Source organism: Danio rerio, chromosome 5 (assembly GCF_049306965.1).
Source record: "Danio rerio strain Tuebingen ecotype United States chromosome 5, GRCz12tu, whole genome shotgun sequence".
Lineage (NCBI taxonomy): Eukaryota > Metazoa > Chordata > Actinopteri > Cypriniformes > Danionidae > Danio > Danio rerio.
This window is the reverse complement of record NC_133180.1, coordinates 8187501-8214413: the sequence shown is the minus strand read 5'-3', so window position 1 is coordinate 8214413 and position 26913 is coordinate 8187501. Positions and strand designations below refer to the sequence as shown.

General features: G+C 36.1%; 1 protein-coding gene across 11 annotated transcripts in view; it reads right to left on the bottom strand.

Annotated features, from left to right (window-relative positions):
• The window catches only part of unc5ca (unc-5 netrin receptor Ca), a 467777-nt gene that overhangs the window by 4848 nt on the left and 436016 nt on the right, over positions 1-26913 (bottom strand). For all 11 annotated transcript variants that reach the window (XM_073951925.1, XM_073951920.1, XM_073951922.1 and 8 more), the window contains 6 exons: positions 24620-24707; positions 18848-19016; positions 16758-16991; positions 15415-15561; positions 13835-13999; positions 3943-4121 (listed from right to left, as the gene is read on the bottom strand). In XM_073951925.1, the coding sequence (XP_073808026.1) occupies positions 3943-4121; positions 13835-13999; positions 15415-15561; positions 16758-16991; positions 18848-19016; positions 24620-24707 (982 nt within the window). The remainder of the gene's footprint in view (positions 1-3942; positions 4122-13834; positions 14000-15414; positions 15562-16757; positions 16992-18847; positions 19017-24619; positions 24708-26913) is intronic.

Sequence of the window (26913 nt, the reverse complement as noted above, 5' to 3'; positions counted from 1 at the left end):
TGCGACTGCTGAGAGTGCAAGCAGCTAGGGACACCGGCCCTCGCGGCCAAAAAACGGACCAGCCCACAGGGAATTCTCCCGGTCCTCCCGATTAGCCAAACCGGGCCTGCCTCCGGGTGCTCCGGTTTCCCCCACAGTCCAAAGACATGTGGTACAGGTGAATTGGGTAGGCTAAATTGTCCGTAGTGTATGAGTGTGTGTGTGAATGTGTGTGTGAACGTTTCTCAGAGAGTGCCTTAGTCATCAGGGGTCGCCATTCATTCGAACCACCAACTATTCCAGCATATGTTTTACACAGCAACCCAGTACTGAGAAACACTCACACACTCTCACATACACAATTTTGTTTATTCGATTCACCTATAGCGCATGTGTTTGGACTTGTGGGGGAAACCGGAGCACCCGGAGGAAAAACAACACCAACATGGGGAGAACATGCAAACTCCACACAGAAATGCCTACTGACCCAGCCGGGACTCGAACCAGTGACCTTCTTGTTGTGAGGTGACAGTACTAACCACTGAGCCACCATGTCACCCTTATATCTAATATTTGAAAAATAAATAATAATGCTAAAAGTTAATAATTGTAAATCTATATATATATTTAATATAACAAACAAAAATGCAGTTTTCATGATCTGCAGATGATGATGACCAAAAGTTATGGAATTTAAGTTGATTGGACAAACTGTTTTTGTTTAACTTGTGAACAAATTTAATAAAGAGTTTGGGAAAATGGACTTGAGGCAATTTCTCTATAAGGCATTGACGTATTCACACCAAGCCTGGTGTGTGTTATGACTACCATGGTCTGAGGTTATCTCCGTACTGGTCCAAAGATACAAAAAAATGGCTTCTCAACCCTTTGTCTAAATCTCATAAAACTGGTCTCTTTGCATCCAGCAGAGCACGCCGAGTTGATTGAAGTCTGATTTACCCAGGTCAGCCATTATCCTCTTTCACACAGTGATACCGGTAATTATCCGTAAATTTCTGGAACGACTTTCGTTGTTACGTTTCGAACGCGTTCTTTCCTGCAATTTTCCTTCTGCGTTCACAGACCTTTTAAACCTATTTTCTAGAAAATTTTAACTTCTCTTTTCCAGAACGAATTTACAGGAATTTACAAAAAGCGACTGTTGGAGAGGGATGTGCAATCTGAGCTGCATCCAATGCTTTTGATGGGCTCACCTAACCTCACCCCTAACCCTTCCCCTAACACTGACGTCACTCGCTCCATTTGAGTGCATTGTGTCAGACATTGCATCGCTGAGTGATAAAGGCTGCATCCAGATACTATTGGCCTGTTCACACATGATCCCTTTCTGGAAAATTGCTGGACATTTTCTGGAAAGGTCTGTGTGCATAAAAGTGGTTAATATGGCTACCGACCATTTAGATTCTTCTTTAAAATTGCTATTATTCAGGACTCATGTTGTTTAGCTGATTGTTGTGAAACTCAATATTTGTATTCAGGGTTGTGCCCTAAAGGTGCTCAAAAAGTTAAACAATAATATTTGTAAAAATGCTAATAACTTTTGCTAATCTCTCCTACTTGTCATTAAACTTGTCTAGTTATATTCCTTGGATCATGTCGAGACCAATAATACTAAATAAGCCAAAATCAACTAAACTTAGCTGTCTGTACCGGCCGGTACAAAGTGACATCATTGAGTTTTCAGCACATCTGTTCATTAATTCATGAATAAGACCTAATTCCCACCAATTAGCACGCTCTATTGTGTATGAGGTGCAACTTCATTAATATGCATGATATAGCTTTGAAGACGCCACGTTGTGTTGCCAACCGTAATTGAAACAAGTGGAAGAAGAACTGTTTGGAGATATGGGTCGTCAGTGTTGTGTTTTTAAATGTGCTGCAACAAAGGTTTTGTTTTCATTTTCCCGCAATGAGAGCACTGCTGCATGTGGACAAGTGTGGATTACAGTGCTCTGCTAACATGCGACAGAAATATGTTTGTAAGGAGAATTTTTTACCCGAGAGCTTTTCGCATCTGGAAACGGTGAAATCCGGATTTGCTGCTCGTCTCCTTTTAATAAAGACGCAGCTCCAGTTGGTGTTGATTGTCCTGTCTCTACAGATTTAGTAAGTGTGTGATCAGTGCTCTTTGTTTATGTTACTCTAGATGGCAAAGGTAGTTCATATCGTCAGCAGTTTTTAAAGACATAACTTAGTCTAAATGATTTAGTTACTAAGTTTACAGTAATATCACCACAGTATTATGGACTGAAAATCCTCCACTTCCACACAGCTCTCAGGTCCACTGTAAATGCTGCTCTCCGAATCACAGTTTATCTCCACTGTGTCTGTGTTTGCGTTGCCGCTGTGAAAATCAGCATGAACACATAATGAAACTCGCCTTTTCATGCAAACCCTTCCCTCTGGCTTGCCTAATTACCCTAGTTAACCTAATTAAGCTTTGTGTCACTTTGCTCTGCATAGAGGTATCTTGAAAAATATCTACACTTTAAAAAATGTCTGTGATTTTAACGGTAAAGACTGTAAAAATGCTACAGTAAAAATCCGTAACCTGGTTAACAGTATGTTTCCTTAATATATATGACGAATAACCATAAACTGACTTTCCCAGAATTCCCTGTATGGCACATCATTTTTTATGCTTTTTGTTGACATTAATATGGATCTTTTTAGTTGTTTCCCCATCAGTTATGTACATTTGAGATTTATGTTACATCTGATGTTGATAAACAATGTTTATTTCATGACTTTAATGTTATGCATGTTACCATACTGGTGTTTAGTAGCTGTGTGAATTACCCTAAGCACCTTCTATACACCTAGGCTTGTGGGAAAAGTTGCTTGTTATGATAAAGCTTTGAAAACGCCACGTTGTGTTGCCAACCGTAATTAAAACAAGTAGAAGAAGAACTGTTTGGAGACCCACACGTTAGGCCCACACGGAATCTGCGAGCGCAGAATTCTGCAGATTTTCCACAGATTTTCCGCAGATTTCTGCAGATTTTTAGCCCATTATTAATTCTGTTTATTTACTTGAGTAAATGTGTACATCTGAATTTATTCAGTTTTTATTCAGTAATTTATATTACTTTTTATTTAATATATTAAGGTTTTAGTTATGATACTCCGCTGGATACTGCCAAAATAATTCAGCAGAAATCCGCAGATTTTTACCAAAATTCTCCGCAGAAATAGCAAAAAATGTCCGCAGATTTCGCCTGGCCCTGGACATGGGTCATCAGTGTTGTGTTTATAAATGTGCTGCAACAAAGGTTTTGTTTTCATTCTCCCGCAATGAGAGCACTGCTGCGTGTGGACGTGTGGATTACAGTGCTCTGCTAACATGCGACAGAAATACGTTTGTAAGGAACTTTTTTTTTTTACCAGAAAAGTTGTTTGATGAGCATTGGTTCATTATGTAACTTTCTCATCACCACCTGCATATGGCTGTGTTAACGTGTCTATCTTTGTAACAAAAGATGTGTAGGTGTTGGTAGTTCAAAATACAGACATATTACATCTATAAATTAATGAAATACGGTAGTTTACTGTAAAAATTAGAAATTACTTTTACGGTTTGTACAGTATTTTTAACAGTAAAATATTGGCAACCACAGCTGCAGGTTTTTTACCATAAATAATACGGATTTATTTTTTACTGTGTAGTCAAATATTATTTACTGGCATCATGGCAAGGACATTATTAGAAATGAGTAATGAAAACTATTATGTTTAGAAATGTGTCTCTGTTAAACAGAAATTGGGGAAAATATATACAGAGGGGCTGATAATTCAACTGTATATTTGCTATTTATTCATTTATTTTTTGTAGTTCAGTGTATGTGAAGTGCCATTTTGCACTGCAACAACAATTCACAATACTACTGTATGTTTGATCAAACGAGACCTCTTAAGAAGAAAATCAGCATGTGCAATGACCTGTCGAGCTGTAGTTTGTGAGCCAGTTTCCTCCAGTCGTTTCCGCGTGTGTGTGGTGCGTCCAGACTGCTGCACAGTTTGTTTCTGATGCTCACTGGGATCCTGAAGGCGCTCGGACCCGACAGAACCGTGATGCTGCTGCCGGGATCCATCAGTGATGTGTCGATGCTTTGGACATCCTGTACAACACACACACATATATACAGTCAGAATTATTAAACCCCCTTTTCATTTTTTTTTTCTTTTTTTAAGTATTTCCCTAATGATGTTTAACAGGGCAAGGACATTTTCACGGTATGTCATATTTTTTTCTTCTGGAGAAAGTCTTATTTGTTTTATTTCAACTAGAATAAAAGCCGTTTTTCATTTAAAAAATATTATTTTCTGTTCAAAATTATTAGCCCCTTTAAGCTATATATTTTATCGATAGTCTACAGAACAAACCATCATAATAACTTGCCTAATTACCCTTACCTGTCTAGTTAACCTAATTAACCTAGTGAAGCCTTTAAATGTCACTTTAAGCTGTATAGAAGTGTCTTGAAAAATATCTAGTCAAATGTTATTTACTGTCATCATGGCAAAGATAAAATAAATCAGTTATTAGAGATGAGTTATTAAAACTATTATGATCTGAAATGTGTTGAAAAACATCAGCTCTCCACTAAACAGAAATTGGGAAAAAATAAAAGAGGGGCTAATTATTCAGGGGGGCTAATAGTTCTGACTTTAACTGTATGTTGGATTTTCATGTTTTATGGGGTCTTCTAATAGACTTAATAATGTTTGTACTGTACATTTTCATCTTTCACCAACTCTACCCCTAAACCAAACCCTTACAGAAAACACTCTGCACTTTTACACTTTCAGAAATCTTCATTCTAGATGCTTAATAAGCCGTTTTCCTCATGGGACCAAAAATGTTCCCACAAGGTCAAAAATGACAGGTATTGCAATACTTGTGGTGACATTTGGTCTTAACAATGTGATGAAAACCAGGTCATACACGATGAATACACATCTTTAAAAATCGAGGATATTTGAGATGTTCTCACATGCCAAAATGTATTTTTTGTATTGACACAAGGAGAAAGTCCTGGACAACTGAAACCTATTTAATACAATATATAAAGGGCTTTTTGGTGATGGCAGCTTAAAGACGCCTCTCATATGGAGAATGTGGTGAGTTTCTCACAGACTTCAACAGAGTGTAAAATCCATACCTGTCAACATTGCGATGTAAAAATAATGAATTCCCCCGACCCCCCTAAATTACAAAATTAAAAAATCCCTAAATTACTAAATATGCTCATTTGGAGCTGTTTCATTGTAAATAAACAGTTAAATGGTCAGTAATATGTTTTATTATTATTTTTTATTTATTTATTTTTATTTAGTCATTTAGCAGACGCTTTTATCCAAAGCGACTTACAAATGAGGACAAGGAAGCAATTTACACAACTAAGAGCAACAATGAATAAGTACTAAAGGCAAGTTTCAGGTCTGTAAAGTCTAAGAAGGGAAGTATTAGTAGTTTTTTTTTATTATTATTATTATTTTTATTTACAACAAAAAAATAGTATACATCAGCAGCAAATAAAGTAGCAAACAGTTCAGCTTATTAAAATTTATAGCTATTATAATGAAATAAAATAAAATCTCATTAGCCGTTTCTTCACTGCATAACGTACACATTCTGATTAAAGAGCAAACAATAAATGATTTATTGAGATTTTTTTTTCGTTTGATTACATTAAATAACATTATAATGAAAACATTCGACCACTTTACTAACTGTTTATGCTCATTTAGGACGAAATTAATTGTTTGAAAAATAAAAATCTCACAACATCAACATCTTTAGATATGATAATTATTAATTGTGTGTATATGTCTGTTCAAACACGCACCCAAAAGCCAGACTTTCACTCCGCTTCCACACGAGTACAGAATCCGTTTGGAAAACAGCGTCTGTTTATCACTATGGAGCCCGTCAGCTGACAGTCATGCACCATTATATGACTGTTTTCAGGATTGCATATCATCGGGAGACGACACTTGTAATAAAAAGGAAGGGAATTGCTCCGTTTTTATATTTATTTCAAAGTGTTTTCGTGCCTAAACAAAGCGAAAGCACAGAACAGAGTCACATTAAAGAGGGAGGGGCGGCCCCTAGTGGTTCGGCGGTATGGGTTGCGTATAGGGAGGCTCGGCTCTTTAATGTTTCTTTCCACCCCTTAGAGAAAGACTGAAAATACGGGAGAAATATGGGAAAATACCTTTACGGGATCATTGCGGGATAGAACTATAAAATACGGGAGAATCCCAGGAAAAACGGGAGGGTTTATTTGGTATTTTCTGTTGGTTTCAAGTTAGGTGAGCAGCTTGATTTTCTTTTTCTGAAAGCATTTGAGAGTCTGGCTGTGGTTTGGGTCTTTGTCTTGCTGAAATGTCCAACCTGATTTCACCTTCATCCTCCTGCTAATGTAGATGTTGGATTGAAGCAGCTGATTCTCGTTTTCACTGATGAAGGGCAGAGGGTTGCTGAAGAACTACTGAGAGATTTCAGCTGCTTTCTGGGCTTTCACTGCCTTTCTACACCTCCCTTTCTTCATGTGTTCATTACCTTTCCCTGTGTCATTTCATTTTATTACACAATTTCATTTGTAAACTATTTTGTTTTGTTTTCTTTGCATATTTGGCTTTCTTTGGTTGTTACCAACATCTTGGTGATATTTCATGTCAACAGCACCCATAGAAATATGTTTTCTGGGAAAAATGGTGGTTCAATATTTATTATCCCCACTGTATTTGCATTCTGTGTTCACACCTTCAGAGCAGTTTTATGTTAGATTTAGGGTTTGAGTTTTTGTTATAACAACAAGAAGTTGAATTGTACCACATTCGTTACATTTACATGCGCCCAAGTAATCCATTTGCAATCAGATTCAAAATTGTTTATGTAAACATCCTAATTGATCAGGGGTGCGTTTCTGAAAACCAGTTGCCTCACAGCAAGAAGGTCGCTGGTTCATGTCCCGGCTTGGCCAGTTGGCATTTCTGTGTGGAGTTTGCATGTTCTCCCTGTGTTGGTGTAGGTTTCCTCCGGCTGCTCCGGTTTCCCCCACAGTCCAAATACATGCGCTGTAGGAGAATTGAATGAACTAAGTGTGTGTGAATGAGTGTGTATAGGTGTTTCCGAGCACTGGGTTGCAGCTGGAAGGGCATTCACTGTGTAAAACATGCTGGATAAGTTGGCAGTTCATTGCGCTGTGGCGACCGCTGATGAATAAAGGGAGCCGAAGGACATGAATGTATGCATAATAATAACCAGCTAAACTTTGCGAATCTGTTTTTCTTTTCTTTTATTTTAATTTTTTCTTGAAGCGTGAAAGACTTTGGTCAATGATGGCTATTTTAAAATGTGCTATATAAATAAATTAATAAATAATAATGATAATAATAAAAGATTTCTTCTTCTGTCTTGGTAACTGAACTGAGTGCAGAAATCTGCTGCTCTTCTGCTATTTATAAATGAGCTTCACTGCTGGAGACAGACTTCACTCCTCAGAAACAACATTCACTGACATTTCGCAGGCATTGAACTCCTGCATTGTGTGCGTCTGCATGAGTGTGTGCGTGTGTGGGTGTGTGTAAACTTTAATTAAATGAGACTCGTTCCTGATATTATTCATAAAAGCAACAACATTGAATTTATGTTTCAGCTTTTCTGCTTCTATCAGGATGAACGTTGAGGATGTGAAACAAAGACAGTCGATCTTGCATCTGACAAAAAATGTAAACACATTCGCATCATTGTCAGCAAAGCTAAACAGGCGTAAAATTTATTTGAGATTCAAGTCTGGCAAAGGATTTTAAGCTTTATGAAGAAGCGTGTTTCATAAATGGGCTAAAACAGCAAGGGTTTATATGTTATGTACACTGTAAAAAGTGTTGGGGGTAATGCATTACAAGTAACACGAGTTACATAATAATATTCAGGGTTTATACACATTTTTACTACTAAAATTCCATGACTTTTCCAAGACTTTAACAAAACTTTCAAGTACATTTTCATGACCTAATGTTTCATGTCTACATTCATTCATTAATTTTCTTGTCAGCTTAGTCCCTTTATTAATCTGGGGTCGCCACAGCAGAATGAACCGCCAACTCATCCAGCAAGTTTTTATGCAGCAGATGCAACCCATCTCTGGCAAACATCTACACACACACTCATACACCACGGACAATTTAGCCAACCCAATTCACCTGTACCGCATGTCTTTGGACTGTGGGGAAAACCAGAGCACCCGGAGGAAACCCACGTGAACGCAGGGGGAACATGCAAACTCCACACAGAAACGGCAACTGAGCCGAGGCTCGAACCAGTGACCCAGCGAACTTCTTGCTGTGAGACGACAGCACCACCTACTGCGCCACTGCTTCGCCCATGTAATATCTACATATACATGGTAAATAATAAGAAAAACAACAACGTTCTATGATATGCTGTACAACAACATTGTACAGGCAACAATCTATTGTGCTTAAATTAGTTTTATATCTGTAAAATAGATTTTAATAATGCCTACACACATAACAATGTGAGAACAAGTGAATAGTCAAGGACAGAAAAGAAGTAAAGACAACTAACCTATATTCAAGTTAGGGCTGCACAATATATCGTTTCAGCATCGATATCGCAGTGTGTGCATCCGCAATAGTCACATCGCAGGATATGCAATGTTGGGATTATAGTTTAATATAGAGTTTAATCTTAATGGAGTAAAAGTTTATCATCTGCATGCATTTTTAAAGAGATAGTTCACCCAGAAATTACTTACCATTTTCATTACACCCTTCACTTGTTTCAACTAGTTTTCTTTTTATTAAATGAACACAAAGATAGTATATTTAATAACTCCTATAGAATTGAAACAAGTGAAGTGTGAGTAAAAAGTGAGGACATTTTAATCTTTGAGTGAACTGTCCCTTTAAGGCCTGTGACTGTGTGAAAATTTCAAAATTTCAGAGTTTAAAACATCCGGCCACAAGAAATGTTTTGTAGCATTAATAAAGATTAAATAATATACAATGAAGACTCTGCTGTATTGATTATTCAATATCTGTACTACAATAGTAAATACCCGAAAACTTTTATTCAATCTTGTCTTTACTATATTTTATTTATCTATGCTTGTCATTTAATTGTTATATATTATTGGAGATTCACTCCTCTACAAAATCCCCCCAAACAATCCAAATAAACCTGTTAAATTATCTGGTGAAATTGTATTCACATCACAATATACATCACAAAAAGACGAAATACTGTAATGTCAGACTTTTCCAATATCACGCAGCCCTAACGCCCTATTCACAAGGGGCTTCAGCGTCAACGCTTGACTGAAGGCGTGTCTGAAGTTGGGGCTGAAGCGATCACCATTGCAGCGTCAGCCAATGAAATTCAGTCAGCAATAGGCCACTGTCTAGCTGGTGTATTAGCATACAGTGATCTGATTGGCTGACGCTTCCATCGGCACTTGAAAAGTTGAGCTAGTCCCAAATTCTACAGCAAGCAACGCCTCTGAAGCAGCACCGACGGATCTACAATGCAGTTCGGCAACGCCTGACGTCACCCATTCAAAGTGAATGGGAAGCGTGCGTAATTCAAGAATACAGATAAAAGAAATGTCCATGACTTTTCCAAAACTTTTTTTTTTTTTTTTGTGCTTTTCCGGTCCTGGATAATGCCATGTCAAAATTCCATGACTTTTCCAGGTTTTCCATGACCATTTGAACCATGAATATTACTTTTCTAAGTAACAAGTAAAATAACGCATCAATTTTTAAAAATAAGTAAAAATATTTGAGTTACTTTTCTAAAAAGGCAATGCAGGTAACTTTTTAGTTTAATTAATTAGCTTTTGTAAAATAAGTTGCAGAGTTAAAATGAAATAGTCACAATGAGTCATGCATCAATGAGAGAAAGGAAAAAAGTAGGGGGTTGTCTGAACACACAGTAATATTGAATAATAGTACAAAAGTAGCAAACATATTGCTTTAGACTCTCACTAATCTGTACACAGTGGTCCCTCGTAATTTGGGGGAGATACGCTCTATGAATAGCCCACAATAGGTGAAATCCACAAAGTAGTCCGCTTTATTTTTAACAATTATTATAGATGTTCTAAGGCTGTAAACCCCCTCACTACACACTTTATACACTTTTCTCAAACAGGCATTAACATTTTCACACTTTTCTCTATAACCCTCAGGGGTCTGAAAGGATTTTAGGGCCCCTGAAATGTTTTGACATGTCCTGACATTTGTGCTTATTTCAGTTACTTATTACATCGTATTGGCAAACATGTATTTTATGTATTCAGAACAAACAGTGCTACAATAATATATGAGAAATATTGATGTACATGCTTGCGTTTTGTTTTTAGGATAAAAAAGTATTATGCCTGATTAGTAAGTTTTGTAGAAAATACATTTAGCTGAAATAGGGTCCAGTCTTGTAGGCTAGAATATTTACTTATAATTACTTGCTGTTTGTTTTCTGTTGCAACTTTCCCCAACACTGGGAAAAACTATCCATAAATTAGCAGTTTTCTGTATTTTGTGATTGGTGTTTTAATATTTTATTTTTCCCGTTTATTTATGCTTTTAATTTGCATTATGAGACCTTGATCTTTCTTCTAAAAACTTTTAACATCGAAAGAATCTAAAGCAAAGTGACTTTTAGGAACATCTTTAATAGTTTAAAGTGATATATTGTCTGGGTTGTTGTTCCCTTGTAGTTAACTGCAGTACATTTTCTGTTATTTTACAGATTTATTTCTCTGTATAATATTTCTTATGCATTATACTATAGCAAACTGTCAATAAAAGTCACTTTGTTAAGCTGTAGAGTTCAACATCAAAAGTAACCAGAGCAGAGATCGACATCCCATAATGCCATGCACAACCGTAAACAATCAGAAAACACTTGTGAATCATGAAATACGGAAACTGTCCATTAACAGATAATTCTTACAGTGTAGTGTAGTTGGTAAAGTGTTGCACAAATCTAACTTCTTGTGTAAGTTCTGAAGACAGAATTCATCTGTAATGTTAATGAATCTGTGCTGTTCTTAATTACACACACTGATTAAAGTGCGGAGCGGAGAGAAGGACACTGAAAAGTCTGTGTGATGTGTAGACAGATGAGTGCTGAGCTTCAGACGGATTAAACACAAACCACTGCTGCTCCAGAGACTCAAACGCACAGTCTGAAGAGCGGAGATGAGTGAGCTGCTAAGATAAACAGCCACCGGTAAAATGTCAATCCTGTAAAACCATGCAACACAGTCTGAAAAATAAAGTATTAATACTTGCATTAATTGGGAAAGCTAATAGTTAGTTTTTTTCCATTTCTTAAAAAAGAAGAGGTAGTGACTCAAGAAATAAATAATCCTAATAATTACTGGATGGATGGATGAATGAATGGATGGATGGATGAATAGATGTACACATGGATGGCTAGATGTATAGATGGATAAATAGATGGATGGATGAATCGATAGAATGAATGTATTCATGTATGTATGTATGTATGGATGTATGTATGTATGTATGTATGTATGTATGTATGTATGTATGTATGTATGTATGTATGGATGGATGGATGGATGGATGGATGGATGGATGGATGGATGGATGGATGGATGGATGGATGGATGGATGGATGGATGGATGGATGGATGGATGGATGGATGGATGGATGGATGGATGAATGGATAAATTGTTGGATACATTATTGGATGAGTGGATGGATGGATGGATGGATGAATAGATTAACACATGGATGGCTAGATGTATAGATGGATAGATAGATGGATGGATGGATGGATAGAATGAATGTATTCATGTATGTATGTATGTATGGATGTATGTATGGATGTATTTATGTATGGATGGATGTATGGATGTATGGATGGATAAATTATTGCATACATTATTGGATGAATGGATAGATGGATGGATGAATAGATTGACACATGGATGGCTAGATGTATAGTTGGATAGATAGATGGATGGATAGATTGATAGAATGAATGCATGAATGGATAGATAAATGGATGGATGGATGGATGGATGGATGGATGGATGGATGGATGGATGGATGGATGGATGGATGGATGGATGGATGGATGGATGGATGGATGGATGGATGGATAGATAGATAGATAGATAGATAGATAGATAGATAGATGAATAGATGAATAGATGAATAGATGAATAGATGGACACATGGATGGCTAGATGGATAGATGGATGGATGGATGGATGGATGGATAGATTGATAGAATGAATGTATGGATAAATGGATGGATGGATGGATGGATGGATGGATGGATGGATGATAGATAAATGGATGGATAAATTATTGGATAGATAGATATATAGATAGATAGATGGATAGATGAATAGATAGATAGATAGACAGACAGACAGACAGACAGACAGACAGACAGACAGACAGACAGACAGACAGACAGACAGACAGACAGACAGACAGACAGACAGATAGATAGATAGATAGATAGATAGATAGATAGATAGATAGATAGATAGATAGATAGATAGATAGATAGATAGATAGATAGATAGATAGATAGATAGATAGATAGATTATTGGATAAATTATTGGATGGATGGATGGATGGATGGATGGATGGATGGATGGATGGATGGATGGATGGATGGATGGATGGATGGATGGATGGATGGATGGATGGACAGATGGACACATGGATGGCTAGATGGATAGATGGATAGAAAGATGGATGGATGGATGGGTTGATAGAATGAATGTATGGATGGATAGATGAATGGATAGATGGATGGATAAATTGATGGATAGATAGATAGATAGATAGATAGATAGATAGATAGATAGATAGATAGATAGATAGATAGATAGATGAATAGATGAATAGATGGACACATGGATGGCTAGATGGATAGATGGATGGATGGATTGATAGAATGAATGTATGGATAAATGGATGGATGGATGGATGGATGGATGGATGGATGATAGATAAATGGATGGATAAATTATTGGATAGATAGATATATAGATAGATGGATAGATGAATAGATAGATAGATAGATAGACAGACAGACAGACAGACAGACAGACAGACAGACAGACAGACAGACAGACAGACAGACAGACAGACAGACAGACAGACAGACAGACAGACAGACAGACAGACAGACAGATAGATAGATAGATAGATAGATAGATAGATAGATAGATAGATAGATAGATAGATAGATAGATAGATTATTGGATAAATTATTGGATGGATGGATGGATGGATGGATGGATGGATGGATGGATGGATGGATGGATGGATGGATGGATGGATGGATGGATGGATGGATAGATGGACAGATGGACACATGGATGGCTAGATGGATAGATGGATAGAAAGATGGATGGATGGATGGGTTGATAGAATGAATGTATGGATGGATAGATGAATGGATAGATGGATGGATAAATTGATGGATGGATGGATGGATGGGTAAAAAGATGGCTGTTGGATGGATAGATGAATGGCTGCTTAAAAGGATGGATGGATAGATAAAAGGATGGATAGATGTGATCCTGATCAGTGAGTGTGTTACTGTAGAACTGATGGGTGTTGTAGGTGGTTGTTACAGTGCAGTATGTGGTTGTAAGGTTGTTGTAAGTTGTTTAAACTGTGAACAAATATACTGTAGATGATGTGATCCTCATCAGTGAGTGTGTGTGTGTGAGTGTGTGTGTGTGTGTGTGTGTGTGTGTGTGTGTGTGTGTGTGTGTGTGTGCATTAGTGTGTAACTGTACCTCACTCAGTGTGCTGTAGAGCTGGAAGATCTGGCCTTCTCCCTCAACCTGTCGCACACAGAGTTTACAGGAGAGCTCACACACACTCAGAGCCTGACGTTCCAGAGTGAAAGAGCAGTGCAGCCGCCGCACCGAGCCGCTCCACACCTGAGAGAACAGAACCTCCTGCACACACAATATATGGTAGTTGTCAACATATGAATTGGATCAAAGCCTTTCATAAAGGTTGTCCTAAAAGCAAAATGTGTATTGAATACAATACCATTCAGTATTAATATTGATTTATTTGTTTATGAACTATAAAATTATTTTTTTTTGATCCACTTCAAAATTTGAATACTGTATATCTTTCACCCATGTTCATAATTGTTACTACTTCTCAAGGGCGTAGATTTGCTCTTGACATTGGTGGGGACATACAATATTTCCCTAGAGCTACACTGAACAGCACAAATTCTGCGCTTTCAAACAGTTTTGCGCTTTTAAAAACATGAATAAAGTGCTTAATAATATAAATAAATACGTAATTATGCAAATATCAATCACATCCCATGGAGCAAAAGTCAATTAACATGATTTTACTGCAGTCAGGCTTTGAGGAGGTATGAATGTCCAGAAATTTGGAAGGTGTAAGGCAATTTACCTGTTTTATTTCGATTATTGTTTCTCATAATCAAAAAAATCTAAACTTAAAACGAACTTCACGTTCTGCACGTTTACATTACTAAAGGTTGATGGAGCATTATTTTATTTTGAAGTCAATTAAATTATTGGTAGGGACATTTTAGTAATTGGTAGATATTGGTGGGGACACGTCCCCTCCATCCATGCTAATTCTAAGCCATTTGCTACTACTACTAAAACAGCAAAGTGTTATAATATATGTTAAATGTTACATTAAATAATAATAATAATAATATTACTACTAATAATAGAAAAAAATAGAAGTAATAATAATAATAATAATAACAATAATAATAATAATAATAATAATAATAATCGAAGTAATATAATAATAAAAAAATAATAATAGAAATAGTAATAATAACAACAACAACAACAACAACAACAACAATAATAATAAATTATTATTATTATTATTATTATTATTATTATTAATATTACTATTATTATTATTACTTTGATATTATTATTAATAATAATAATAATAATATAGAAGTAATAATAATAGTAATATTAATAGAAATAATAATAATAATAATAATAATATCTAAAATTAACAACTAATAGTTTTCAAATGTTATTAATAACAAAATCCTGTAATGACAACATCAATATTAATTTTGTACATAATAACAAATATCGTAATTTGAACAAATCAATATTGAGTTAAATAATTTAATATAAAATATATAAGCATTTCAACTATTAAAATAATTTACAAAATGTATTTCAGGACACTGAGTACCCTCCAATCCTTTTCTAAAAAAAAAAACACTTCCTAAATAATACCTTAAGTTATATTGAATGGAACAATACACAAAACACTGAATGTTGCTACTAATATTTATATTCATACTGTTTACTTCAGTGAAGGTGGTGAGTGTGTTGTGTTGTACCTGGTATTTGGTCAGAAGTTTGCTCCTCCACTGGCAGTGGATATCGTGGACTGACAGTCTCAAGTTGTGGTTGCTATAAGTGAAGTTCAGAGACTTTGGTTCATCCAGCAGTTTGCCACCCATCTGTTTTTCTATCTGCAGCACCTCCTGACCATACAAACAAACAAACAAACAAACAAACAAACAAACAAACAAACAAACAACACCACTTTTTTATTATAAAGAGTTTGGTGTAAAAACAACACAAACTTCCCAACCTCCCATATAACCAGGACATTTACTGTACAAAGAAGCTTAAATGTATTCAGATTAACAAAAATAATTCACAACATTTGGACAATTATATAACATATGTTACAAAAAAATTAACTTATAATATTGTAATAAAAGTAATTAAAATAACTGATGATAAGAACAGATTAAAAATAGGCAAATGAATTTGTTAGGATTAGGGTTTTTATTTGTATAATTATATTTTACTAAATTACTAAATCACCAAAATAATAAAAGTCTGCAGCATTTACAATAATAATAATAATAATAATAATAATAATAATAATAATAATAATAATTGACAGTATTAAATATATAACATTAAATGAACAACAACAACAACAACAACAACAATAATTATAAAAATAAATAAATAATAGTAATAATAATAATAATGATATTAATAATAATAATGATGATGATGACGATAGTAATAATTCACAGTATTAATTAAATAACAAATTTCATAATAATAAAAATAATGATAATAATAATAATAATAGTTTACAGTATAAATATAAAAATAAATTATGATCAATAATAAAAATAATATTAATATTGATGATGATGATGATAATGATGATAATAAATCATAATTTACAGCATTAAGTATATAACATTAAATGAAAAAAATTATATTTATGTTAATAATAATAATAATGATAGTAATATCAATAATAATAATTCATACTATTAATTAAATAACATTAAATTAATAATAATAATAATAAAATATTAATTTACAGAATTAATTATATAACATCAAATTATTATTATGAAATCATAAATTATAATTTAAAAAAATAAAATAATAATAATAATAATAATAATAATAATAATAATGGTGATGATGATGATGATGATGATGATGATGATGATGACAATAATAATAATCATAATTCACAGCAATAATTATTTAACACTACAATACTAATAACAGTAACAACAACAAATAAGAATAAAAAAATAATCATAATAATCATAAAATTATATTTATATGATTTATGATATTTATGATGATATTTACTTTCAAAATTTATTTATTTCTCTGTGTGATCAGTGTCACTCACTTTGAGCGTGTCCTCTGTGTCGTCGAGACAGTAAACTCTGATATGGTAATCCAGCCCTGGAGTGACCACTGGTCCAAACACGGCCAGTTTGATTCGCTTGGCCGCTGATTGACAGATACTCTGGCCAATCAGAGAGTAGGAACCCAGAGTCTCAGTCAGGATGTGACACGCCTCCTCGCCCAACTGAACGTAACAAGCAGTAGTGAAGTTCTCCTCTCCAACCACGACCACGTCCTGACAACACAACACACATGCAATTATACAGGATCAAACAAAGAAATCTCTCTCACGCATGCAGTTTAGACTTGATCGACATTCTAGTCAAAAGTTTACACCCCCCCCCGAACCAGCGACCTTCTTGCTGTGAGGTGACAGTGCTAACCACTGAGCCACCGTGCCACCTTGTGTTGGTACAACATGAATAAATTAATTAAGTTAACTTAGTTACGTTTCTATAAATGTAGGTGAATTGAACATAAAACAATTCAGTTGCCCACCCCAAAAAAAAAAAAAAAAACAATTTCAAGATTTGTGTTGATTTGGCTCATTTTAAGTAAGTAGTTTGAACAGACAGCAAACATATATTTTTGAGTGTGTGAGTGCAGATGAAGGACAGTGGACAGTTTAACTGCTCAGGACAAAAATAAAAGTCTCACAAAGAACGGTCACAAAACATAAAAGCCGTTGTGGATCATCCAGGTAACAGCACCAAATATGACATTTTTATGATCACACCAATTTTGTTAAATCTATATATATATATATATATATTGCTGATATTTTATTATGCATGTATAACTACACTGACAAGCCACTTTATTAGGGACTCCAGTCCAATTGCTTGTTAACGCAAATTTCTAATCAGCCAATCACATGGCAGCAACTCAATACATTTAGGCATGTAGACATGGTCAAGATGATCTGTTGCAGTTCAAACTGAGCATCAGAATGGGGAAGAAAGATGATTAAAGTGACTTTGAACATGGCATCATTGTTGGTGCCAGATGACCTGGTCTGAGTATTTCAGAAACTGTTAATCTACTGGAATTTTCATGCACAACCATCTCAATGGTTTACAAAAAAACTTATGACCACAGTGTACCCATCTTCTGATGGCTACTTCCAGCAGGATAACACATACGTTATAAAACACATACAGTACGTGAATCATCTTAAACTAGCTCTTGAACATGACAAGGAGTTCTCTGTATTCAAACGGCCTCCACAGTCACCAGATCACAATCCAATAGAGCACCTTTGGAATGTAGTGGAACGTGAGATTTACATCATGGATGTGCAGCTGACAAATCTGCAGCAACTGCGTGATGCCATAATGTCAATACGGAGCACAATCTCTGAGGAATAATTCCAGCACCTTGTTGTATCTATTCCAGGAAGGATTAAGGCAGTTTTGAAGGCAAAAGAAACCAACCCGGTACTAGTAAGGTGTACCTAATAAAGTGACCGGTGAATTTTTGTTTATGTAAAGCACTTTGAAACACCATTGTGTATTGCTATGTAAATAAACGTGTCCTGCCATTAATTGTTCTATAAGCACTACTTGTTATTCTTCCTTTGTGAAACACAACCCAGACATGTTTTTGACAGGTGGTGTGAGATATATATCCCTACAACCTGATTGTTCAGGACATTTGGCCTCCACAAATGAAAAAAAAAAAAAAAAAAATATATATATATATATATATATATATATATATATATATATATATATATATATATATATATATATATATATATATATATATACACACACACAAACCTGCACGAACACACTTGGAATGCGAGGGAATCCCGGACCTGATAAAGGAAGCAGATTGGTCCTGATAAATAAACCCCATCCTTTCTCCCGCTCCACTCCTGCAATAATTGAATTTTGTGTTGTCTATTTGTAGAGCCCTGCCATGCACAGCAGGCCAATTTACCCAGCCTGCCTTCACTGATAGTTACATTTATTTTCCAGTCATGTTTGCCTCTCTCTGCAGGATAAGTAGTTTATTGAAATGGAGCGGCTGATCTCCAGAGTTTCCCCCTGACCTGATTCCATTTGCTGCCGTATGCAAATCCCTCACCTCCCATTGGTCGTGCTGCGTGTGGCTCTTGAGGATGATTCGCCAGTTGTCGGCGTGAGCGTGTGCGCAGTGGTGAAGGGTGAGGATGACGGGACGGGTCAACAGGGCGCCTGCGGGACCACAGCTCACCACTGCACTGAGAACAGCCTCTCCTTCAGCCACCGGTGGCCTGATAAACACACACACACACACACACACACACAAGTACGCACACGCACGCACAGACGCACACACGCATGCACACGCACAGACAGACAGACAGACAGACAGACAGACAGACACATAGAAGCAAGCATGCATAGAAACACACACGCAAGCATGCACACAAACAGACACACACACACATACACAGAAAAACATAGGCAAGCATGGACATACACACATGCACAGATACACACAAACGCAGGCATGCACACACACACACACACATGCAAGCATGCACGCACACACACACGTGCAAAGGCACACAAAGACACACACAGACACACAGACACACAGACACACACACACACACACACACACACACACACACACACACACACACACACACACACACACACACACACACACACACACACACACACATAGAGACGCACAGAGGCAAGCGTGCACAGAAAAACACGCAAGCAGGCACATACACACAGACAGACACGCATGCATGCACACAAACATGCACACAGACACACGCACACACATGCAGACACACACAAACAGACATGCACACACAAGCATGCGCACACACATGCACACACAAACACAGACACATATATGCACACAGATACACATGCACACACAGACACACACGCACACGCACAGACACAGACACGTGCACACACGCACAAGCATGTACACAAGCACACAGACACACAGACACACACACACACACATACACACACACACACACACACACACACACACACACACACACACACACACACACACACACAGTTTAACAGCCATATCAGTAATGTATAAGAAATTACACTAGTAGTAAATGAGCCACTCAGTTATTATTAGTGGTTCATCTTTCAGCAGTGCCGAAATTAGCTTTTGAAGAAACCATTTTTAAAGAATTGCTTGGTTATTAGAAAGTTTAAAAGAACAGACAGTATTTTAAAGAGCCACTATTATGGGTTTTTGAAAATGAGCTTCCATGCAGTGTGTAATGCAGCTCTGAGTGAAGGGAAACATCCAGCTTAGGGTTAAATCTAAAAAGTGCTCCGCATTTAAAACTATTGAGTCTTTAACTCGGAGTCGAACAAATGAATCGAGTTGGGTTCGGATCTTTTGCCAGAACGTGTTGACGTTGGTGAGGTACATCACCAAATATGAAGTGCCAGTTCCAGTAAAACGTGAACTCGCCTTTACCTTCAGACACTAGTGTCTGAAATACTGAATAGTTAGCTTATTCTACTTAATTGGGTATAACCATTATTTTTAACTCGCAATCTTATACTCAAACAACATTGCAATCCTACTTGTTAATATTAGTTTTTAAATTAGTTAACATCTGCCAGTGAGCAAAACACTATGTTCTTTGGGTAATTTGTGTTTACTAACTCATCATCATCATCATCATCCTTAGCGCAAAAATCCATTACTGGATCCTGGCTGTCTCAAGTCATTTCCGCCAATGTTCTCTGTCCCGGGCAACTGCCCACCAATTCCTTATTCCTAAAACATTGGCGTCACTGCTAATGCAGTCTCGCTATCTTGGTTTAGGCCTTCCTACTTTTCTTTTGCCTACCGGGTCAGTGCTGAAGATTTTATTTTTGGATGGCATTTTCACCCATACGTATGACGTGTCCTGCCCACCTTAGCCTCGCAAGTCTGACATATTTAACTATATCAATTTCTTTATACAAGGCTGTAAGCCCATTGTTGTGACGTATCCTCCATTGATTATTGTGTTTTATTGGGCCATATATTCTCCTCAGAATTTTTCTTTCAAAAACTAAAAGCTTTTGTTCTATGGCCTATGTCATTGTCCACGTTTCTGATCTAAAGGCCAGGACTGGGCGAATCAGGACTTTATAGAGGGTTATCTTTGTCTGTCTAGGCAGAGAACGGTTCTTCATGTACTTCATGAGTCCGTAATAGCTTTTATTTGCAGATGCAAGTCTCTGAATCACGTCTTGATTTAGATCGTTGTTTGTAATAATCACTGATCCTAGATACTTGAACTTATTTACCTTTTCAAATATATAATTTCCCACTTGTATCGTTGGGTTGGTCTGGCGGGCATCACTGGTCATATACTTCGTCTTGCTTTCACTTATCTCAAGTCCCATTTTCCAATTTTATTTTATAAATGTGTTTACTAACTAGCATCATCAAATGAAACCTTATTTAAACGTTTAACCAATAATCAAATACCTACAAATGGAAACAGTGGAAGATATTTTGAAGAAAGCTGGAAACCTGTAGCCATTGACACCCACAGTATTTGCTTTCCCTACCAGTGATGGGTAATTTACTTTAAAAGAGAAATCGAATACAAATTACTGATTACTGGAAAACTGTAATGTGATTACATTACTAATTACTGCATGTAAAAACTGCAGCTCTTTCAGTAATTTAATATTTACTGAAAAACATTACAATGGGTTTAACAGAGCAGTTAAACAAACTCAAAAAAACTTGAAGAGATAGTGCTCCCAAAACTTAAAGTTCCCTCATCATTTACTTAATCTTAACTCGTCCCAAACCTGTTTGTCTTTCTTGTATTTCCTGAACACAAAAGAAGACATTTTGGGGGGAAAAAAATGCATAGCATTGACATTCATAAGAAGAAAAGCACATACTACGTCTGTAGTTATAAAGACAAACTTTAAACGCTTGAATGTTGAATATGTGAAATCTGGAATATGTGAGCGCGTCGTTATTTGTGAACAGCCTCATAAACAGCTACGCTTCTCTTCACAGTTTCAGAAGTTACCTTCACTCCGGATCCTGTACAAAAATCCAATTTAGCTTGTTTAGGCTGAGTTGGGCTGCTGTGTTTTTGAGCGCTGGTGTCCTCCTTCAAGACAAGTATTATTTTTGAACAAGTTGCTGGTTGAGTTAAAAGCAAGGGTGGACTTAGTCATTTGGGGGCCCTAAGCAAATCCAGGTATAGGGCCCTAAACTGTTAAAAAGTATATATATATATATATATATATATATATATATATATATATATATATATATATATATATATATATATATATATATATATATATATATATATAGTTGAAGTCAGAATTATTAGCCCCCCCCGAAGTATAAGCCCCCTGTATTTTTTCCCCCAATTTCTGTTTAACGGAGAGCAGATTTTTTTCAGCACATTTCTAAACATAATAGTTTTAAGAACTCATTTCTAATAACTGATTTATTTTATCTTTGCCATGATGACAGTAAATAATATTTTACTAGATATTCTTCAAGACAATATATACAGCTTAAAGTGATATTTAAAGGCTTAACTATTAATTATGTTAACTAGGCAGGTTTGGGGAATTAGGCAAGTTATTGTATAATGATAGTTTGTTCTGTAGACAGTCGGAAAAAAAAATAGCTTAAAGGAGCTAATAGATTGGACCTAAAAATGGTGTTTAAAAAAATTAATAACTGCTTTTATTCTAGCTGAAATAAAACAAATAAGACTTTCTCCTGAAGAAAAAAAAAAACATTATCAGACATACTGTGAAAATTTCCTTGCTCTGTTGAACATCATTTGGGAAATATTTTAAAAAGAAAAAAAACAAAGGGGGTCTAATAATTCTGACTTCAACTGAATATATAAAATATATATACAGAGAGAAGATTACTTCCACCCATCTCTAAAGATACTAGTTTTAGTAACTATGTATATTATGTAATGTAAAATTGAAAGCAATAAATTCACAAATTAAAAATCAAGTTCACAATCTATGTACAGGGGTGTACATATTCGGTCCTGTAGGGCCAGTGTCCTGCAGATTTTAGATCAACCTTGTCTCCACACACCTGCACAGGTGTTTCTAGAAAGAGCTTGATTAGCCCAGGTGTTTCTGATTGAAGCTGGAACTAAACTTTGCAGGACACCAGACCTCCAGGACCAAGTTTGGGCACACTGATGAACAGTTAATTAGCTGTTTTTGTTATTAGTTTTTAATTTTAATAATAATAATAATAATAATAAAACATTTTAAATAATTTGATTCACAATCCATCAAACTAACCATTTTTCATATGAATTGAGTAATTGCTGTTTGTGAATGTGTGGGCGTTTCACTGTGAAATGTTATGTGAACAGGCCCTCGATCTCTTTACAAGCTCACAGCGCTCATCATCTGACAGCTGCTTTGGCCAGACAGCAGGATCGCAGAGGAAGCTGCGTTTTGTTGTTTGTCGTATTTCTACTTTTTGTTCTCAAAATTGTCATTCCTGCACACTCTACTCTGATCGCTGGCACACTGCTGTCACTAAACTCTCTGTGATTGTGAACAACAGCAAGAAAAGAATAAACTTTCTATTTAACTCATTACATTTTGAACAGAGGAGAAGCACATCGGTTTGAATGTACCAGGGAAATACCATTTGTCGGTACGCAGAGGAATGATCTGCTTTCAATGCTGTAGGTGCGAGAGACGTCTGTGTGCCACTGAGCCGCCTTTGTGTGCTCTAAGGCGGGGGAGAGACTGATGGCATCACCCACAGCTCATCATGAAGAAAAACGTTGGGAACAGTACAGCAAGGACACATGAGAGTCTCAAAAGTCTCCAGTGACACCTAAAAACATACGCTAGTCGCTTTTTTTTTTTGTTGTTGAAAATCTGCCGCTAGCATGGTCTGAAAAGTTGCTAGTTAGCAACATTGGCTGGCAGTAATCTTTTTGATAGAAGCGCTCATACTGAGCAATACAGACAGAACGTACCATTAATCATGGGGGCCCCCGGTTTTGAAAAGAAGTAATAACGTTAAAATCTTAACAGTTATGGACAGATTTTACAACATATGATAAGAAATGTATAAAAAAGCTATTTGTTTAATATAGGCTTCTTGGCATTGGTCAAGGGCCCCTAATTCCCCGTGGCCCTAATCGGCTGGTTACCTCGCTTATTGGTTAAGTCCACCCCTGGTTAAAAGCAGTCGGAAGTTCTTTAGAGACAGGACGTAGACTACATTTCAAGGCAATATTTTAGTTTTTACACTCAACAAAATCAAAGTATTGTCTGTAATTCCACTTAAAGAAGCAACCACTCTCGTCTGCAATCATTTCAACTTCTGTTCTCCAGCAATTTAAAAGCAAAGAACCATTAACTGACGGTGCAGTGGAAAACGTGATTTGTGAGTGATGTTAAGCAAGAATCTGCAAATATTGTTTTGTATATTCTGAAATCTATATTTATAACACAAGTAACGCTGACTTTGGTAACTGTAATCAAATTACACAAATGTAAAATCTAATTAGTTACATTACTGTTCCTCAAAAGTGTAATTAGAAAAGTAACACGTTCCCTACTATCGAAGTAAAGGGTTACAGATTTTCAGCTTTCTTCAAATCATCTTCTTCAGCGTTTATTAGAATAAGAAAAAATACAAAAGGGGAAGTAAATGGCGAGTTATTTTAAATGTGTGCGTGAACTATCCCTTTAGTTTGATGATATGTTCTGCAGGTACAGTAGTATAGTTCACCGTTCACAAAGCAGACTGATTTGATTTTTTAATAGTGACTTAAATAAACATTTAATAACCCACTGTGAATCCTGAATGTGTGTTTAGTAAGTGGGTTGTGTGTTTTTGTCTTACCTCATGCTTTCTGTCCTCTGTAAGCTCACATACATCTCATACACTCGACCCTGAGGAATCGCACCAGCTGGAACCAACAGACTCACACCTGAAACACACATTAGACAGATATAGACATGTACTACAGCAGGGGTCACCAACCCTGTTCCTGGAGAGCTACCTTCCTGCAGAATTCAGTCCCAACCCTGATCAAACACACCTGAACCAATTAATAGTACCTAAAGCAGCACTTGATAATTACAAACAGGTGTGTTTGGTGAGGGTTGCAACTGAAATGTGCATGAAGGTAGCTCTCCAGGAACAGGGTTTGTGACCCCTGCTACAGCATATGTATGTCCTACATGGTAAAAAAAAAAGTCCTTGTTGGCTTAAATTTTCTAAACTGAATTAAATTAACCTAATGAGTCCATTGAACTTATATTATGTAAAACTGACTTAAAACAGCTGGCGTAACTTATAAAATTAAGTTAGAACAGGATCAACTTAGTTTAATAAGTTACAATGAACTAAAAACATGCCGTCAGGACTAATTAATCAAACAATTTTTACAGTGTATAGAAGGTATAGAATGTCTTTGGACTATAGAACTAGATAGTGAATCAGAAACCACACGCCTTGTAGACTAGACAATCATTCTTGTGAAAAGCTCTATATAAATAAACTTGAATTGAACTCTACTTTTTTATCTTTCTGTAAAAGCAACAAGAACATGCTAAATGTAAAATTTGCATTTTGAAATAGGTTTTTGTATTAGCGGAACTGTGATAGAAGAATTGATAGAAGGAAAGAAAGGAAGGGAAGAAAAAGGGAAGAAAGAACGAGAGAGAAAAAATTAACAAGAGAATGATAGACAAAGATAAAAAGAATGATATGAGTTGAAAACAACTACACAGTAAATGTAATGATAGATAGAACGATAGAATAGTAAATGATAGCCGTGCGATATTTTGCCGGTAAAATCACAGAAAGGCCTCTTCACCCTTCACCTCTGTGTATTACTCCACCCACATACAGCCAGCAACAAGCAGAGAGACGCTAGTTTGACAAATATTACTGCTGTTAGACAACAAATTGTACTTTTGAGGCTTTTTTTAGTGGAGAATGTAGTTGTTTAGAGTGCAACTATGCAGTGTATTTATAATAGTGCCTATTTTAAAATATTTACAATTTCTGAGAGAGCTCATCTGCGGCCATTAGTCTGCCACTGAGTAGTAGACCAAAGACGGTTGACATTTTCTATCCACAAGACGGTGACAGAACCACATAATAAGCCCTTATACATAGAAGATTGTAACAGTCTGATTTCTAACTATAGCTGGTCAAATCATTATAAACTAGCAAGTTACCATACCTGCCCACACTCCCGTTTTTCATTGGAGTATTTCAGACCAATATCAAGTAACCATCCCGTTTTTTATTTCTTCCGTAAAACTCCCGTAATTTCACCCACCTTCCTCTTCCATACAGTCTGTAAATACCCACGGGTTGCCAACTTTGGTACAGTACTCGATCGCAGCGGCCGCCCAAAACCCGCTGCACCCCCTTCCACCGGTCTCCCAGACATTCTAAGTCGATCTCTCTCTTTTTTATGTTGTAGTGCTGTATTTATACCGATTTGCTCGCATATCAGGAATGTGTGTTGTGTTGGCAGAAAGAAAGAAGCAAAGTCTGAATGTGTTTAGCAGTTTTCCTCATCGCAAACACAACAGCAGTCTGGTAGCGATTGTGTAGCTTTTTTCGTAGTTGATTATTGTAATATCCTATACAGAGAAATACAGTAGACTAACACTATAAGAAGATATCTCTATAGACAGATGACATTTCATGTCACGTTCAGCTTTATAATCTTAAAGTGTGAGCAAAATCAGCTGTTTTGTCATTACTTTAGAAATTACGCTATAGAGAATCACTCAAATACTAGCTCTTAAGTGACATTGGTGAATTAGTACCGGCTTCTGCTGTTCTGACGTCAGCTGCAGATGTGAATGAATGGCAGAAGAAAGTAGTTCCTAATGCAAAAGGGTTTTAATGAATAGAACAACAGACTAATGAATAGAACAGCAGGCTGACAGACAGACAGACAGACAGACAGACAGACAAGAATATATGAGAACAACAGAATAGTAAATATAATGATAGAAAGATTGATAGAACAATGGATAGAGCAATATTTAGAACAATAGATAAAACCTTAGATAAAACAACAGATAAAATGACAGAATGATAGATAGAATTATAGACAGAAAGAAACAAAAAAGAAACAAACAAAAAAGAAAGAATGATAGATAAAGATA